At 57.2% G+C, this 19142-nt stretch overlaps 2 protein-coding genes across 20 annotated transcripts in view; both read right to left on the bottom strand.

Moving 5' to 3' along the window:
• Positions 1–12924, bottom strand: part of Nrxn2 (neurexin 2) — a 107762-nt gene extending 94838 nt beyond the window's left edge. For 14 of the 19 annotated variants that reach the window (XM_005384572.2, XM_005384573.2, XM_005384576.2 and 11 more), the window contains exons 1-2: positions 12708–12921; positions 3019–3952 (exon numbers count right to left, since the gene is read on the bottom strand). In XM_005384572.2, the coding sequence (XP_005384629.1) occupies positions 3019–3745 (727 nt within the window). In that variant the 5' untranslated portion in view covers positions 3746–3952; positions 12708–12921. Of the gene's footprint in view, positions 1–3018; positions 3953–12707 lie in introns of all 19 variants that reach the window. The other 5 variants (XM_013514288.1, XM_005384583.2, XM_005384585.2 and 2 more) reach the window with 3 other exon arrangements.
• A 3568-nt stretch (positions 12925–16492) lies between these two features.
• Rasgrp2 (RAS guanyl releasing protein 2 (calcium and DAG-regulated)) overlaps positions 16493–19142 on the bottom strand; it is a gene marked incomplete at its 5' end in the record, with an annotated part of 14300 nt that continues 11650 nt past the window's right edge. Inside the window, 5 exon segments of the mRNA XM_005384568.2 lie at positions 16493–16703; positions 16847–16911; positions 17696–17872; positions 18241–18277; positions 18519–18660. Of these exon segments, the coding sequence (XP_005384625.1) occupies positions 16853–16911; positions 17696–17872; positions 18241–18277; positions 18519–18660 (415 nt within the window). The 3' untranslated portion in view covers positions 16493–16703; positions 16847–16852.

Genomic DNA, 19142 nt, shown 5'->3' with positions numbered 1-19142 from the left:
TGAGGCAGGAAGATCACTAGGAGGTCGAGGTCAGCCTGGGCTAGATAGTAAATTCAAGGCCAGCCTGAACTACATAACAAGACCCTCTCTAAATACAACAATAATAATAACACCCTCGATTTCAGAAAAAGCTAGAAACCACTCAAAGCAGATAATAATGAAATAACTATAACTTCCAGGAAAGCTTGAAGACTCAGGCCCTGAGAACTGCTCAGAGGTCAGGAGCCAGACCCACTTGCCTTAAAGCCTTCCTGCCCCCATCCCAATAATCAACAATGGGTCCTCATGCCCTTTCTCCTTGGCTAGATAAAAATGCACTAGAAGAGGCATAATAAGCACAGGATATTACAGAGCTGCCTTGGAAATAAGGAATAAATACAGGTAGAAGAAGTGAGGTTGTGGGGTGGACAGAAGAAGGGGATCAGTAGGGTCGTTGCTGTGTCATAATCTCCAGGCGCAGTCAGTGTCTACAACCCCATGGCCACCCACGATATATATCTGAAAACATGTACATATATGGCCTCACCTCAAGCCTTTATTCTCCGGAGTACTTATTAATATCTCTTCATTCATTCTACAAATCTTTATTAAACACCCACTAAGTGCCTGGAACTATATCAGGTGCAGAGAATACAAAGGTGAATAACGACACATCTTGCCCTTTTATCACAGACAAAGCACCTCTCTCTCAACAGATCACACTCACAGACATACACGCACCATATACACACAGGCAACCCCGCCTCTACCAGCTGTCTGACACCCAGCCAAGATCTCCTTTCCTTTTTCTTATGAATACACACAAAACAGGTCACACACACACACACAGGGCCATCTCTCTCAGCTTCATCATAACTTATGCATACCCAGTGCACACATTTAATACCATTTCACACACAGTCACTCAAACATATCTTACACAAAACGCAATGGGCATTCAGCACATACTTAGGGCCGGGGATGTAGCTCAGTGGCACAAGAGCCTGCCTGGCAAGCACAAATTCCTTAGTTCAATTCAGGTACAAAACAACAAAAAAAAAACAAAAGCACATACTTTATTTGGCTCACTGGAAGGCTCTGACCAATGAACACTTTCAGAGAATGGACTGACCAGGGTGCCTCTGTATGCATTCCTCAATCACCCAGGCCCAAGTTAGTCACAGCGAGGTTATGGACCAGTTACTGTACTCTCTCCACAGCCTGAATTTCCCTTCTGCCAAATTATTAAAATGGTTCATCCTATTTTCTCAGGAAGCCTTGGTGGGGTGGACTCATAGGACTAGAGAATAAAAATAAGGCCCTGGAAAGATTTTTTGCATAAACTCCACGTGTCTTACCAAGGCCTCACATTCAACCACATATTTGTGGGAACCTGCACACGAGTACACACCCTTACAACTGCGTACTGCTCGCCCCACCAGGCACTGGGCTCCTGTCAACAGGCAGTACTATTCAGACAGAGCCATTCACGCACAAAGTACACGCTGCCAGACTCTCGGGCCTCTGCACACGAGACACAATTTCACAGTTTAGGGAGCACCTGAACTCCCTGGAGAAAAAGTGAGAAGGCGTCAGATTAACTTAATACACACAGTTCCTGAAGATACAGCCTACAGCCCTGTGCACATAACGCCACAAAAACAATCAAGCCCACAATTACAAATACACAGTCAAAACCTACAGACCTGACACCTTCCAAGACTGTCCACATGCACACAGCCACGGGGACACCCATTCCTAGAGCCTCACTAGTTTGTGGACACAAACAGCACACACACACCCTCCCCCAAAGACCCTTCCTCCTACAGGATGAACACACACACACACACACACACACCATACCTTCAAGAGGTACTGGAGAGAGGAAAGCATGTTTGACTGCACACCCTTCCTGGGAAATGGGCTGCCACTCCCAAACTGACAGGGAATCTGTCCCCTACCCTCAGCCACCCCAAGGTGGTCCTAAAAGTCCGGTCTTTCTTCATCTTCACTAAAGCCACAGTCCTGCCCCAGCTCGACCCTCCACCCTCCTCCCTTCACTGCTGACCCCTTCTCCTGCAGCTGGGGTGCAGGGACCAAACCCCCTCCCCAACGACCCCTTCCAAGTCTCCATTCCATGTTTAATACCACAGCCCAGGCCCCCAGGAGTCCTGAGCCCCATGATCCACGGGCTACACAAGCCTCCCTTCCGGTTCTCTCACTGGAAGAGACCCCTGCTATCCTGAGCCGCACCAAAACCTCCAACTCCTGGCCAGGAGCGTCGGCCCCCGTCTCCCGCATCTTAACTTCCCTGGGCCATTAGGTGGTGAAAAGGAACACTCGGTTCCCGCCGTCCTGTTGGGGGCGGGCACAGTCTCGCACTCTACCCTCGCTCACTCCAGCTATCGCCCAGGCCCTCCGTAGGTTCAGTCCCGGCCGCACAAGCCCGGCCTGGCCTTTCCCCTTCCGCTCCCTCTCCCCACACTTTCACAGAAAGAAGGGAACGCCGTCAGCACCCGGACCCTCACGGGCCCCGCCCACAAGGCCCGCCCCTTTCCGTCGTAGGCCCACCCACAGGTGCCACCCTTGTCTCTTACAGGACCCGCCCACACAGGTCCCACCCAAACCCCCCAGGGCCCCACATGAGGCCCCAAAGGGACTCCACAGGCCCGGCCTCCTACAGAGGACCGCACGTAGGTACCAGCCCCAAAGCCGGCCACACTCACTTGCCTTCCCACACGTGCCCCACTCACAACGATCCCGTCTGCTCCCCCACCTCGCCAAGTACGGGCCCCACTCCCACGTCCCAAGCCCCTCGCAAGGCCTCACCGTCTCTCGCAGCCCCCTCAGACCGGGCCACACCGGCTACCAAAGGGGAGGGACACGCACACCGGCCACGCATACGTCGGCCACGCCCACACCTGCCGGCCTCCGGCCCGCAGGCCCCCGACTTCGCAGCCCCTTGTGCTCCACTCGCTCACCCTCCCTCACGCCGAGCCAGAGCCGGGAGTCTCGACCGCGCGGCTGCCCGGGACTCACCTTCGCTGCAGAACTTGCCGCCGAAGCCCGTGTGGCTGCAGTCGCAGCCCACCTCGCCAGGAGCCAGCACTGTGCAGAGCCCGCCGTTGGCGCAGGGGTTGCGCGCGGGCGCGCACAGCGGATCTGCAGCCGCGCCGCGCAGGCCCTGGCTGCCCAGCAGCGCCGGGGGCCGCTCGCCCAGCTTCAGGTTGGCCAGGAGGCCGCGGAAGGGCGGCTCGTACTTGGCGGTGCTGAGAGTAAGAGCTGAGAGGCGCACGTCCGGCGGGATGCCGCCCACGAACAGATCGCTGGCCACCTGCATCTCGCGCCGCTTGGAGCGCACCTCGGCGGCTCGGGCCTCGCCATCCACCGCCAGCGCCGTGCGGCGCGCGTCGCGGGTCAGCAGCACCATGTGCCAGCGGTCGTCGGCCACCGGCGTGTCCAGCTGCAGCGTGGCCGGCTCCGCGCACGACAGCGTGAAGCGCAGTCGCAGGCGCCCGTCCACCAGCAGCAGCTCCAGGAAGTCGCAGTCGCCACCATCGTCCAGGTAGAGCAGCAGCGCGCGCGTGGCATTGGTGCGCAGGCTGAAGCTGAGCTCGCCGCTGCTCGCCGCGCCCGCCCAGCGCGCGTAGCGAGCCCATTGCCCGGGGCCGCCGCCGAACTCTAGCCCTCCCGCGCCCGCCGCCAGCACGAGCACAAGCAGCAGGAGCGGCGGCGGTGGCGGTCTCCACCGGCTCCCGGGCGCCATGCCTCCGGCGGCCCCGGCCCCGCTCGGGCTTTAGAGCCGCGGACGCATGGGGCGGGCAGGGGGCTGGGCGCCCCCCGCGCCGAGCGGGGCTGCCTCGCCGGCTCACAGCGCCATGGGCTCGGCTGCCGAGCGAGACGCACGCGCAGGCCCGATGCAGACGTCCCCCGGGCGCCGCGGGGGCTCCGACGGGTGTAGGGGGAGGGACGCCTGCAGGGAGACAGAGAGGAAAGAGTTAGTGAGGGGCTTGGATGGAGGGACCCGCCGGTGTCTGGCTCCCCCACTCCAAATAACCACCTGTTTCCCTTTAGTATAGGGACCAGCCTGCAAAAGATCTGGAAGCAAGAGAGCCCATCAGGGCGCAAGTACGCAGGGTCCAACACTTGCAGAGAGATGGTACTATTCACTAGGGGCTTTATTGGCTTGAGGTGTGGAGCGGACTGGTGGGAGTGACCCCCAAGAGTCCGGCAGGAGTCCAAGCCAGCTCCCCTCATCCTAACCCTCTCAAAGGACCCCGGCGTCAGCACCAAGGCCAGCTCCTTAGGTGCCGCCGAAGATTCCACTACAGGGTGACCCGATCCCTTCTTTGTCCGATGCTCCCACCTCCAGCCACGAATCACTCTCTTCCATCAGCTCTTGATGCTGGATAATAAAGTTGCTAAATAATTCATTGAGATTAATTAAATGCCAATCGTCAATGGATTCACAGCGTAACCAGGCTGGAAAGGGAGCAGGAGAGAAGCCAACTAGGACCCAGGTATCCAAGCCTTAAGCCCTATCCACCCCTGTAAGGATACAAGCATCCATTTTCAGATATCCATGCCCCTCGCCCAAACCACTCCTGTCCCAGGCCCCAACCTCACCAACCCAGTCCCTTCTGAAATGAATCTGCCTGTCACCCTCAACTTCCAGCTGCTGGTCCTCAGCCTCAGGACTAGCCCTACTACCTGGGCTCTCCCCACCCCTCAGTTCCTCCTGGCCCCCTATCCAGGGATGGAGGAGCTACCAGGAGGCAGGCAGGTTCATTTGCATAAAATTGCCTTTCTGAAATGATTACCCTTGTAACTGGCTGTCAGAGAGCAATTTATACCCCACAACGGGGAGGGGAATTTGCATCTCGTTAAACTCCCAGTCGTAATTATTTATATCCAACAACCCTCCTGAATATTGCATTGATTTTATTTTGGGGAGGGAGGGAGGGAAGGAAGTGGAGAGAAGCAGGGAGGGACCAGAGTTTAGGAAGAGACAAGGAAAGATGGTGGCAAGGAAGGAGAGCAGCACATGAAAAGTGGCAGAGATGGAAGAATAATAGAGGAGAAAGGGGCCTGATGGAGAGAAAAGAGAGAGAAGATTGAGAAGTTAAATTTCAAATTCAAACAGCATTTGTCAAGTCAGTGGATCTTGGACTTCTTTACAACTGTCATTTTACTTAATCATTAATCCTTGGAGAAATCCATAAGGAGACGTCTGGGGACTTGCCCACAGTCACACAGCCAGTCAGCAGGGACCTGGGCTTCACACCCAAGTCTGTCGAACTCCAGCACACCCAGGAAGGTGACAATGGACAGGATGGCCACATGTAGCTCACAAAGATGGGAACCAACGAAGAGAAGGCCAGGGAGAGGTGAAGAAGAGGAGGAGTGGGTGCAGAGCCACAGAGCTATGTGGGAGGAAGCTGTGGTGTGAAAAGAGAAAGCTCGAGTCCTCCCTAAAAAGCCATAGTGAGGGAATGAGCAGAGTCATGGGAGGGCAGGAGTAGTTCAAGTGGCACAAGCAAAAGGAAGAGGGGCAGGTAAGTCTCAAGCCATCAGTAATGTCTAGGGAGACCTCTCTAAGAGTCCTGCAAAGCCCAGTCCTCCATTCTCAACTTCTTCCATCTGGCTCTGTCTGCCTTCTGCCCCCTCATCCCATGACAGCTCCTTTGGGGGACCCAACTGTCCTGTCCCAGTGCCCCTCCAAGCACTACCCCTTCCCAAGCTGGAGAGAGACGATCCAGGCCTGCAAACCCCCTCCCTACAAACACTGTTGGGTTATATATAGCTTGCCACTGCCTCTCCTCATTGGGTAATGGAGATAATTAACATGCGCGGGCTAATTAGCCAATCAAATTAAATGCAGCACCTGCTCCCAGCCTGATTGACGCCCTCACCCCTCCACACACACACACACACACACATGCACATGCGCATGCACCCCCCCAGCCCAGGGCAGGGGGAGGGGGTCCCTGAGGCTTTGGGAAGGAAAAGCCAAAACTCCCCTTCCTCTACAGAAGGGACAGCTAGAGACCACCCTAGCAGAAGCCCAGACCTGCTGGCCAGAATAGCCATCTCTCTCCCTCATCTGCTGGAGTGTCAGCCTCAGCCTGGCCTGCCCAAGCTTCATCTAGCTCTCTCCTAGGCTCCCGCCCCACCCCCAACTCCAGACACTATTTTGGGGAGGGAATTAATTAACTACTGATTTCCACTGGTGGAGGGAATAGGACTGTGTACTGCTGTCCACCCATCCCCAGCTAGGAGAAGAGAGAGGATCCTTTCCCCTGCCCCACCCCCCACTTGGTGGCCTGCCATGCTTACATTCCCCGCCCGCTAGGGAGATGACACAGGGGCTCTTGTGAAAAGCAGCAGGCAGGGTCTCCCTCTGTTTGGAAGCTGCAGGACAGACAAAGAGGAAGACAGTGGGACTAGGTCTCCGGCAGCTGGGATGCAGGCACCTGGGTCCTGAGCATCTGAGGGCAGGTCACCTGGTTGGGGGCAGGATGCAAAGTGGGTGAGAATCCAGGAGTGGGGGACTCCATGGGTCTGGGTGTGGACAGGGAGTGGAGGTTTGCCATGTACAGGCAGGCACAGGTCTGTGGGCAGCATGGGGCAGAGGCTGGGCTTCTGCGGTGCCTCCAGGGAGGGGTGAGGGCAGGGTCTAGGCCCTTGGCCCCTCCGGGCTCATTACTTATTCTCCCCACAGCCCGCAGCTCTGCAGCACAGGCGGCCTGGCTCTGAGCCTGGGGCATGGGGCTACAGCGCCAACCACGAGGAAGCCCTGGCCCTCCCCAGCCCTCTCTCTGGGAACCCAGAGACCCTTGGGGCAGCTACAAGCTTACAAGGCAGAGACAGCCCCAAGAGGAGCAGAAATAAGTGGACACCTGGGTCCTTTCCACCCCACCCCACCTCAGCCTACAGTGCCTAGGACACCTGCTACTCCACACTGCTCCTTCCAGTCTCCCCCACCAGCCCTCCAGCCTACTCTGCTGCAGTACACAGGGGTTCCTGCTGGCCAGGGGTGCCCAGCTTCTTCAGCACCTGCTGCTTGGCTCTGTGGCCTCAGCAGCAGCCTTGTCCCCAGGGATCTGCTCCCCAGGGGCCACAGCCACTGACTTGCATAACTACATCAAATAAATGATCACTGCCCCCACAGTGTCCAGCACTGTCCCCCCAGACCCATGCTCCTCCAGTACTCATTGCCAGTGCAGGGACACTGGCCAGTCACCCAGAGTACCCTGGCTCCTCACAGTGCCAGCCCAGTGCACACTGCCAGCCCAGCTGGCCCCGGGCCACACTCCTCTGGGGAGCTGACCTCTCCCACGGGAAGAAACCTAGGCTTCCCAACCAGCCAGCGCCTTGCGCCCTCTACCCACAGCTTGGCAGCTTTGGGCAAGTGACGACATGCAGGAGGGGCCGGGGGTGGGATGACAAGGCCACCCTCAGAGCCTCCATCTACTCTCTCCCTCCCTATACTCTCTTCTGACAACTATTCTGGGTCCCCCTGAGCCAGACAGCCTCCCCCTCATCTTCCCACAGCCAGAGTGCCACTGTAGCACGGGGGCGGCAACTTCCGGGCTCCCCAGTACTTTGTCAGGTGCCAGGCCGGACCCTCTCATGATGTCCCCACATGTTACTTATCCTCCAGGCTCTAAGAAGCAGTTTTGTCACCCAGGCTCACAGACAAAGCACTGAGGTTAGAAGCCTGAGTTTACCTGTTATGAGTAAAGGGGCTACTGCCCTAAAGCTTGTGGCCATGCGTCCACTGCACTGCCCACAGGTTGCAGGGTAGTGTCGGGCTCAGAGCTCACCCTCTGCTGGCTGGGCCTTCACTGCCCAGGACTCAGAGCAGGACTAAAGACAGGTCCCTCAGCACCCAGGGGCTCTTTCTCTCTCTCTCTCTCTCTCTCTCTCTCTCTCTCTCTCTCTCTCTCTCTCTCTCTCTCTCTCTCTCTCTCTCTCTCTCTCTCTCTCTCTCTCTCTCTCTCTCTCTCTCTCCCTTCTCTACACACACACACACACACACACACACACATTTTAATGTGGAAACTGAGTCCCAGAGAGGGGCAAGGACCGACAAGTGTTCACACAGAAGAGCAAAACTAGAACCAAGGTCACTCCCTTCCATTCTACATGCTCCCACTGCACCTGCTGCTCCAGCCCAGGCCCTCCTGCCTGGTCAGAGGTCCCAGCCCCCACTAGTGCAAAGTGGGCAGATACATGTGAATTCTAGAGTAGGACGGTTCATGCCCACCCTGGCAGAGCCCTCAAATTCATTCAGTCCCTCTCTGGTCAGCCCTATGCTACACACACAGACACGCGCGTGCACACACCCCTTCAGCTGTGGGAACACCAGCCTCGCTCTGGTTCTCCTCCTCACGCCAGCATCCTCTCACGCCAGCTGGGAGCGAGACAGCAGGGGCCTCCCCCGGCACCAGGGAGGAAGAGCTGGGTTTACACACATTACTGGTGGCCCCAGAAGGCAGCCGTGGACAGGTGGGAGAAGTGCATGCTATAAGGGGGAGATTTTGGCTTAAACTAAAGAAACTTGCTGGCAACCCAAACCATGCAGCAGTGGAGTGGGCCGTGGGGGGTGAGTTCCCGGGCTGTGGAGGTGTGTGAGCTGAGGCAGTGACTACTGCTCAGAGGCTCGGGAGGGGCTTCTTGAATTATGAGGTATGGGGCAGGTGGGATCAGGCTGTTTGACTCTTGAGGTCCCCTTGGATTTGGAAGATTTTGTGGGGGCACACTGTCCTCCCTGAAGCCCTAGACAGGACTGACAAGACAGCAAACAGTTCTTACTCCCCTACCCTCTTTCTTCCATCCCTGACGACCTAGCAGAGCTAAGCGAAAACCGGGACAGGAGTATACCCAGCCAGAGCCGCAGCAGTGGAGGAAAACAAAATAGTACAGTGGTTAGAGGCACTGGCTCTGGAGTCTGGCTTCTAATGCTAACTCTACCTCAGTCTAGCTGTGTGACCTTTGGCAAGTTACTTAGCTTCTCTGGGCTTCAGTTTCTTTATGAATAAAATAGGGATGATAATAATAGTGTTGTCAGAATTAGAATTGTGTATAAAGCATTTAGTAGAGAGTCTTTAGCATAGACTAAAGTGTGAAAAAGTGAAAACTCCTTATCTCAGCCTTTTTACCAAGCCTTTTACAAAACTACACGGGTCTAGTGTTTCTTTGGGGAGTGCTCGCCAGGGCCTTATGGGAGACTAAAAAGGTACTACCACCACCCTCTTTCACAAAGCAGGACAGTGTCAGAGGGGAGAGGGGCCCACAGCAGAGCTGAGACTCGGCTGGGTGCCTCGTCTGCTGGGGCCCAGGGAAGGGGCAAAGGGACAAAGAGGGAGACCAGCGGGAGTAGATGACCAGGAAGGTCTGGGGGGAGTGGGGTGCTTGCAGGTCCTCAAGCAGGGCTCAGTGGGCACAGAGAGAAGCAGGAAGGGGCTGGGACAGAGGCAGTTTGAAGGGAGTATGATGAGGCTGCTACCAAGTGTGTGGGGCTGAGAAACTGGGGGGCTGGGAATAGAATGGCGCAGTAGAGTGGGAGCTGGAGCCCAGGCGCCTGGAGCTTTGAGGGTAGGCAGCGGGAGAGATGAGCACACTGAGTGTCCCTGTGCCATGCTCAGCTAAGGACCTTGGCGGGGGCACCCAGAGATGCAGGGGACAGATGGCTTCCAGGGGCGGCCTGGTAAGCCTGGGGTACCTGGGAACGTTCACAAAGGTATCCGCGGCAGGTGTGCATGTGTGTGCGTGTGCACGTGCACATGTGATATGCATGCACATATGTAGGAAGGGTTATGGTAATAATGATAAAAATAGCTGCTGCTTACCAGGGGCCTGACAAATATATCAGATGAAATAAAGTTCACAAAGCCAGGCATGCAGTAGGTACACAATAAATACAGTTATTACTATTATTGTTGCCACTGTAATCAATTCCTGTAATCTAACATCTCATAAGGTAGGTACAAGAGTGCCCATTTTACAGATGAAGAAAGTGAGGGGGCAGAGTAAAAACCTCATCTTCCCTTCCCCATATTAAATTGTGGTGACAGCAGAATAGCAGCTTTGCAAATGACAGTGAGGTGCCACGCACTTTCATTTGTTGAATGAATCTCAGGCCACCAATAGCCCTGTCAGTATGGAAGGACCAGGATGGGAAAGCACAGGACAAATGGAGATGCAGGGTGGGTGGCAGCGTGGACACACATGGGGCATCCCATGGGGGCTGGGCAGGGAGCTGCCAATGAAGGGGCAGTGCGTATCCAGTGCCAGGCAGGGGTTGTGCAGGAGCCCAAGTATGCCTCAGTGCTGGGATAGACTGACAGGGACCATGGTTATGGTCAGAAGGGGTAGGAAGGCCTGAGACTTGAGGGATTCCTGAGGGTAGGAAGGTAAGAGACAAAAATGAACTGGAAGACAAGCCCAGAGCCCAGGCATCCCGGGGTGTGTTAGGCTGCATGTCTGTGCTGGCATGCATACTCACAGGCCTGGAGCAGAGGGCTCGGGACCCAGAGTAGCACGTGGCTGTAACGGTGCACCCAGAAGGGAGCTGGTGTGTCTGGGAAGGGGTGCACGCTCGGCACATGTACCTGGGAGGGAGGGACGGCGTGTGTGGCCCAGAGGAGGTGTGCTGGGAGCTGGGGTGGTGAATGGTTGGAAAAGGGGTTGTGTTCATCTAAGAGTGAGAGCTGGCAGTGCTTTACTTCCGGGGCTCTGGGGCCATGCAAGGACCAGATGTGTGTCATGTACATGAAAGCAGGGCTCCTGGGGGAGGTCGTTGAGGCAGGCGACAAGGTGGCAGTCTCCCTGGGTGGGGAGTGTGGGCGGTGTGCTGCCAGGAGGTGTATTGTATACACAGGTATGTGTGCCTGTGTGGGTGTGTGTCTGGGTGAGTGCCACCGAGCATGTGTATCTGTGTCAGGATGTCTGTGCCACTGGTAAGGTTGGGTTGGATGGAGCACCTGGACCTGGATAGAGATTAGGCCTGGAAGGGAAGAGAGGCCGCCAACTGCCTGCCCGGAACCCGGGCCCCTCCTCCCAGGAGTCCCTTGTCATGTGGATTCAGCCATGGCCAAGAGACCAGGAGAGGCCCGACTCACGGTGAGAACCCCCAGTGGCCACTGCCCACTGAGCCAATCAGTCCCGCCCACCCCAGTGCAGGGGAGGCCAAGATGGGTCAGAGAACACTTCCCCCAGCAGGGACGAAAGGCCAGAAAGACCCGGCCCAGCCTTGGACGCATCCCAGAGACATCCCTAGAAGCAGGAGTTAGGGACCTGAGGGGCTCAAGCAATGCAGGAGGCCCCGCAGTTAACCGACCAGCCAACCTCCCTCCTCTCTTTCTTCCTTCCTGCTCCCTTCTCTTTCCCTTCCCTGGCAGAAGACAGGAATGTAAAACCCTGAAGTCCACCCTCCCCCAGAAGGAACGCCCAGACACTGAGAAGGTGGACAGGAAGGAGGGGCAGGAATAAATAGAAGAGCCTCACCCACCCCAGCACATACAGAAACCAGGTCTGTGGAAGCCCCCAGAGCAGTTAAGAGGGCTAGTGAACCAAGACCCACCCCCTAGGATTGACTTCATCACTGCCGGCCTGGACAGCCTCTCCCTTCACCTCTAGGCACCGAGACACAGCCCCTCCCATCCATGCCTTGCTCACTGAGGCACCGAATGCCCTCTCCCAGGACTCAGGAGACAACAGCACCCCGCCCCTCAAAGCTAATTTTACCTCCGCGAGCCCATCAAGGGTTCAAGGGCTCATACTCCAGCCCAAAGAACCTAGGGCACACTGCTTCCTCCGCTGGGGAGGAGGCTGGGACATGAGAAATGATCCCCTCCTCTTTAGGGGTGGGGGAGCCAGCCCAGGCCCTGCAGCCTCCTCTCCCCCTGCAGCACTCTGGCCAGAACCCTGTCGCCGCCCCCAGCGCATTCCCACCCCAGCAGAGCCCCCTCCTACTGCTTTCCCAGTCTCCCTCCCTCTTCACCCCCAGCCTTCCCCCGCAAGCTTCCGCTCCTCTCCCTCGGCCCCCCCATCCTGCCCAGCTCTCCCCAGCTCAGACCTCTCTGCCTCCCGCACCTTGGCACCCTCCCCTCTGCCCCCTCCCAATAACCTCCTCTCCCCTTGGCTCCCATCCCCCAGTGGAGCCCGGCCCTCGGCCCTCGGCCCGGCCCCTGCCCCTTCCCTTTCCACTTCTCTCTAGCCCCCTCTCCGTCGGCCCTCGGCCCTCGGCCCGGCCCCTGCCCCTTCCCTTTCCACTTCTCTCTAGCCCCCTCTCCGCCTCCTCCCACGAAGCCCAGTTCCTCGCCGGTCTCTCCCCTGTAGACCCTTCAGAGCACAGCAGCTCACAGCCCCTCCGGCCCAGCACTGCTCTCAGCTCCTGGGGCGAGCACAGACCGCGGAGCCCCCTCAGCGCCCCTCTCACAGCCCTCGGAGTCCCCCGCTGCTCTCTCCATCCCTTCCCCCAACGACCCACCCTCCGGCTCCCCCCATTTGCCCCAGCCCAGGACCAATGCCCCTTCCACAGGCGCTTCCGACCCTCAAGCCCCCACAGCGGCTTCGTCTCCTCGCTGTCACCCCGTCGGTCCCCTCAGCTCGGCGCCCCCGACCCCTAATCCAACCTTTCTGCCGCCCCCTGTCCGAACGCCCCCCTCCCCCGATCGGCTTCCGCCCCCCGCCCGGCTCCGCCGCAGCCCCCCCTCCCGTACCTGTTTCTGGGGGCGCCGGGAGCTTGGAGGGTGGGGATCCTACCCCCGAGGCCGCCCCGTCTGCGGCGAGTGACAGAGCCGGGGCTGGCGGTAGCGGCCGCCTCGCGCCTCTCCGGTTCCCCGCCGCGTCCCCGCCCGCCCCGCCGCGGCGCTGCTCGGAGGAAGACGCTCTCGAGTCAGGCCGGCTGCTCCCGCCGCCGCATCCCTGCAACACCGACTGACGGCAGCAGCCGCGCCGGACCCGCCCCTCGGCAGCGCGCATTGGGCCGTACCGCGCTAACGGACTACCACTGCAGCCAGTGGGAAGGCGCAGAAGCCGTCGGTCCTGGCTCCCCAGGCCCCTCCCTCCTTCCCCTGCGCGGGACCCCGGCGTCCTGGCCTCAGGGCGTCAGAACCGTTCGCGCCTCGCAAGCTTCTTATCTCGGGCGCCACAGTCCCGGCCAAGTAGACCCCCAGTTTAACCTGTCTTTCGGGAACCCAGGCGCCCTAACCCTTTGCCCATTGGGTCGAGCCCTCACGTGCGGCACCCCACCCCTTTCCTGGCCCGCGGGTACGTGTGGAGGCAGCGCCCATAGCTTGACCAGCCAAAGGAGAGGCATGGACCCAACTTGGGGCACCCATGCGGGGCTTGGTCCGCAGCGCCCTCTGCTGGCTGCGCCCTGGGGCAGGCCCGGGCTGCGGCAACCCCCGTAAGGAGACCCCGGGTGCAGGGGACTCTTCCCAGCCGGTCTCCTGCCTCCCACTACCCAAGGGCCTCCTGGTTGGGAGTCCCCAGAACTGAGGAGGGTGGGCCTTTGCTGGTGTAATGACAAGACACTGAGGAAGAGAAACGCACAGATGGGGGAGGGGTAAACCTAGACACTTGGGGTTTCCCAGACCAGCCCCAGGGCAATCCCAAAGTTTGGAGTCAGACTGTCCGGTCAGGAAGCCTGCGCTGGCTACATGTGCCTGGTCACTGAGGGACCCCTTTTCTCTGCTCCTCCTCCCAGGCACGAGTGCGGTTCTAAGGTGCAGGTCTTCCCTGTAGGGACATCTGCAGCAGCGTCCCTGGATCTGAGTGTGGGGAGGGAACGCCTCTTCACTGAGCTGACATAAGGTGGACCTAACAGCTACCTAGGGCATGTACCACTAAGTTGGACACTGGGTTTCTGAATGAGGCAGTGCTTTTTGTGTGGGTGTGTAGCTGTGTGTATACCAGACTGTTTTGCCAGCTCACTCCAAGACCCTGATTTCTGTTGCAGGGTCAGTGATCTGCACAGCCAGCGGTAGTTGGTATTTCCTTAGCCAGAGGCAATATGCAGGAACACAACTACTAGTGCATTTGTATGCACGTGGGGGCACACTCACAGCCATGCACACCTATCCAAGTACCCAAGGCATTCCAAAAAGACACAAAGGGACACCTGCAGAAATGCTCCAACACGGTAAGACACATTTATGCACACAGTATCTGTACACTCAAGGGCAAATACATGCCCAGGGGAACAGGTGCACACAGGAGACCTGCCCGCAGGGTCACCCTGCCCCTCAGGCACTTCACAGAGAGTGATCAATTACACACTAGGCTGGTGAATGGAGATGCCCCTGTCCAGAGGGGACTTCCTTCTCTAGCTGAGGGTCAAGAGGGGGACCCAAACTGCAGGGGTGTTTCCTAGGGGTTAAGAAGGGAGATCTCTGAGTGAGCTCCCAGATTTGGGGTCTACTCTGACCTTGGAGAGACCCTCAGGCCATGCCCACCAAGGCCACTGGAGGAGCCAGAGAATGGGAACTGCTGAGTCAGGGTCTGTGAATGTGAAATCTCCTCTCTCTGACCCCACAGCCCACTGCCCCACCCACCTCCACTGCTCCTCTTCTTGCAGCCTCCTGATACGCACACATACACATACGCACACACAACCATACACACACACTGTGCAGCAGGCACCAGGGCACAGGAAGAGACAGACAGGTGCAGTGACTCAAAGACAGACTCTTATGATGAGTCTGGGCAGGGAGGGAGGTCAGGGTGAGCACTTGTTTCCTGTCTCCACTCCCAGCTTTGCCCATCAAGGGCAAGAAAGGTCACCTGGCACCTACTGCACCTCCCTGCCCAACCCCCCTTACAGGGAAAGACCCCCATGCAGCTGGGGTCCTCCACTTCAAGGTATGCACCAGGAACACACAGGCAGCCACCCAAAGTGAAATGCTGAGCACACGCCCCTCTCCCATGCACACAGTGGGGGAGGCACATGAGGGAGGAGAAGCAAATACAATGTGCACGTCCTTACACACGTATGTGCAAAGGCACACACACACGTGCAGGTGTACACACAAGGTGAAGCCCAGACACCAAATTCTGACACATGCAACCATGAAGACAGGCACACGTCATGTCCCAGGCGGGGCCTACCCGCACACACAGACACATACACACACGCACACACACAAGCACTGGGAAGAGGCCAGGCAGGGCTGGGGGTGGGAAGGGGAGCAGACCAGGCTGCAGGGATGGAGGCAGTGCGGGAGGCAGCAGCGCAGGAGCGAGCTGCTCTTCACAACACAATCGCCCGTCTGTTGTTATAGCAACTCAGCCCCCAAATCGTGAAACGGATATTACAGCCTCAAGAGGGGGAAGGACGGGAGGGGGCTGAGAATGGAAGGAGGGGCAGAGCAGGGGACCCGATGAGCCACAAGACTGAAGCTGAGATGTGACAGAGGAGAAGGGGGTGACCCAAAATAGGGAATCATCCAGGGGGAGTGAGGTGGACCAGAAATGGGGGGCCTGGGGGGGGACATTCATGGGGGAGCTGAGGCTCTGCCAGACCCACAGGTATTGTGCTTTGCAGGCAGGAGTTGGGGTGCTCACATGTCTACCCCCAAGACACCCTCAGTTTGGGAAGCTAGGGAGGCAGCTCCCATTCTCAGGGCTGATGTCTGGATTCTCCTGATCCCAGGGGCAGCCTGGTCCAGCTGCAGAACCTTTAAGAACCTCCCAAGGCTCCCTCCCCATTGAGATCACCCCTAGACGTGGCCTCAGCCTTCTTCAGGTAGTGGTGACCCCCAAAACCTCCGTACTGCAAGCTCAGGAGGGAAGAGAAAGCTGGGTTGGGAGAGGCCTCCGGAGACTGAGTGCAGGATCAATATGCATTTCCTCTGGAAGTCACTGTCCTTCCGGCTGGCAGCAGCACCAGGCCAGGAGGCTGCATGACCAAGAAGGGCCGCCCCCACCGCAGGGGGGCCTGCAAGGCCCAAGGCCCTCCCCACCCATCCCTTCCCCCACAGTCAGCCCCCCAGTGGCCCTCTTCCTCCCAGGATTCCTACAAGGCACATGGGTCACTGGAAGTATTCAAGCAGGGGCTGAAAGGCCATCTGTCAAGCAAGGAGTTTTTTTTTTCTTAAGGATGTCACTATGTAGTCCAGGCTGGCCTCAAACTTGTGATCCTCCTGTCTCAGCCTCCTGAATGCTGGTATTACAAGTATGCATTATCATGCCCCCTACTCAAAGCAAGGGCATTTTGACCATGTGCTAAAGGCTCTGGTTATATATGACCACTGAATCCAGCAACTCTAGGGAGCAAAGATACACTAGTTTCAAGATTTAGGTAACCAAGTTTCTAAACCTTCAAAGATCCTTGTGTTTGGAAGTTTTCTAGTTCTAAAATTCTATCCCCCAAGATTCCAGACACATGAGATTCCAGACTTCCCAAGTCTCTTTGGTTAAAAGTTCTACACCAAAGACCGGTCCTGTAAGTACAACTCCCCCAAACCCCCTCCCTCCCCGCCATTCTAGGTTCTGATGGTCCAAATTAATGACACGGGCCTTTTTATTCCATCTGGAAAATACAAATATTCACAAGAGTCTGTACAACCTTGGGGACACCAGCCCTGGCCCTGCCCTCAGTGCATGCCACCCTTACACACCACCTCCAGCCCCAGCTTCCTGCCCCGAACCCCGGGCTGCCTGCTCGGGTCTGAGTCTTTTCTCCAAGGCAGGAATGACTCCATCATCCATTGACACTAAGAAGAGAAAAACAGAGGTTGTGAGAACAACACCTGCAACAAGCTAGGAGTCCTCCTGCCCAGCCATCTAGGTGGAGCACCCATGTCCCTATCATTCCCCCGCCCCGTGCTCAGTGAGGAGCCCCAACCAAAGGACTCACCATCCCTTACAAGTGGATGTCAAACACTCCGTCCTCCACCGTCTGCACCTCCTCCTCCCGGATCTCTGTGGGAATCCACTCCTGGGTGTCTGTGACCCCAGCAGCCCCTCCCTTCTCGAGGGAGGCGCTGCCTGTCCCCAACCCAAAAGCTCACCCATCCAACAAAACTCGATTCCCTGAATGACCAAATGACCTATGTTTTGAGGCTCTTCATTTTGCCACAGCTTTTTTGGCAGCCACAGATTTGTCAGTGCAGTTTGCTTAAATGTCAGTGCTGTGTATATATCACATTTTAGACCCCAGCACTTCTGGAAGACTCAAGGCAAATGGCTCTATCTTGTCTATTTTTGAGGACTTATGCCAACCCCAACGGTTGTGGTCAACTGCCTCAGACCCCGGTATAATGTAGTTGTTCAGACCGTTCTCAGTAAAATAATCATCCAGTGAATCGTCAATCAGCAAACAGATTTAAAATCACCAGAGACTCCAAGAGAGCCGCCAGGACTTTAGCAGGGCAAGAGATTTTTCTCAGAACAGCCAAAAAAGAGAAATGCAGGCAAATAGCTCACATAACTCCTCCAGTCCTTTGCCAGTCCCTCTAACAAAATGAGAGTGTGTCTGGAATTCTCAATTCTTTCACTTTCATACTTCTTTATAAATCAAGGTCTCTCTCCTCCCTGCCTCAGAAAGGTCAAGAGCTCCCTGGCCACCTGACTCTTCCATGCAGTCCCACCAGCATAAGAGAATCACACACTCGAGATCAGCTTGCATCCTGGATAAGTTAATCGGTTGCCACAGTGGCCCCACCTCCCTCACGTCAAGCCAGCACTGCAAGAGACTCACTCTTACCTGGGGGCCTGGAGCCTCGCCTGCCGGGGCGAGGCAGGGAGAAGCTGAAGGCTCTGTGGTGGGCGTGCGTGGGGGACGGAGAGGAGGCTGACCCCTCCAGACTCACGCTCTGGGCGCGGCGCCGGCACTCCACAGACAGGCGGTCTTTGCACTGTTTGTGGCAATTCACACCACAGGCTGGGAAGGGGGACAGGGAGGCCAACCAGGACCACCTGTCAGAAAATCCTCCATCCCGTCCTGCAGACCTGCACTTCTCCCCACGTCCCTTTACTCCTGAGCAGCCGCCCCAGCAAAATAAGAGTCTAGTTCCAAAGTGCTCTCTCTTCATCCTCGCTGAGTGTATGCTCTCTTCTCTGTTCCAGACAGCTGCCCTACCAGAATAAACACCTCCTAAAGGGTACTCCCTTCACATCAGTCAGGATACCTCTCTGGTTCTGAGGCACTTTATTTCTGGGCAAGTATGAGTACCCCCTCACCAAAAGTAAAAATCCCCACTCAGACAGTAGTTCCCCAAAACCTCAGCCCAGCAGCCTTCGACATCTTACCTCGGCATTTGAGGCCCTGTTTATAGATGCCCAGGATCTGCAATAGAGGAGGGGGCCGTGCTGGGGAAGTAGGGATTGAGAGGTGTTGACTACCTCTCCCTTTGAATGCAGAGACAGACTTTAGCGCCCTCCTCAGGGCCAGGGGAGAAACAGCAAGGGAAGAGGCAGGTGGAGGAGAGGAGGTTTGCCCGGCAGGCCGGGCTCCGGGGCGGGGCGGGCCAGCAGGATGGTAGGGCCGGGCGCGGCTTGGGCTGCAGCTGGGTAAATGGGGTGCTCACCAGAGCTTTGCAGTGGCGACAGGCAACAGGGCGCAAGGAGCTGCTCTCCTGGAAGTTGTGTACGAAGCCCATGCGGCCGCCCAGCACCGAGCTGGAGCGCAGGAAGTAGGAGATCATCTCCTCCCGGCTGATGCAGCCATCCCTGGGGGAAGCAGGGCGCCTCAGCTTGCCCCCCTCACCTACCACCGGTCACACCCTAGGTGGGGGGCTCTCTAGATAGGAAAGCTGCTCCCTAAGATACTGGGTAACGGAAGACGCGTTAGATGAGGAGGCAGACAGATGTAGCAGCTGCCACTAACGAGTCCTGTGGTCTTGAGTAAGTCACGTTCCTTGGGTCTCGTCCTCAGAGTGAGGGGGTCCTATTCCTGCCCTGCCCATTTCACAACTGGCATGTGCGCTTTCCCATAAGGTCGTCAGCCTCGTTTCCGAAGTGTGCTCTGAGCAAGTCCTGCCAGAGGTGGCCCTGAGCATGAAGAGCTCTCTGACGAGTTCTGGAGCCAGATGACATTGGGGAAAATAGCCCTGTCTCACTCTTGCCCTGGACAGACCCTTGTAATCAGGGTTTCATAAGGCCCTTTTTCATATTTATGTATTTCCATATACCGTATTATATAATTTTAATAT

This window comes from Chinchilla lanigera, unplaced genomic scaffold (assembly GCF_000276665.1).
Source record: "Chinchilla lanigera isolate Chin_1 unplaced genomic scaffold, ChiLan1.0 scaffold00021, whole genome shotgun sequence".
NCBI lineage: Eukaryota > Metazoa > Chordata > Mammalia > Rodentia > Chinchillidae > Chinchilla > Chinchilla lanigera.
The sequence above is the reverse complement of the archived record's forward strand: the minus strand, read 5'-3'. Positions and strand labels throughout refer to the sequence as shown.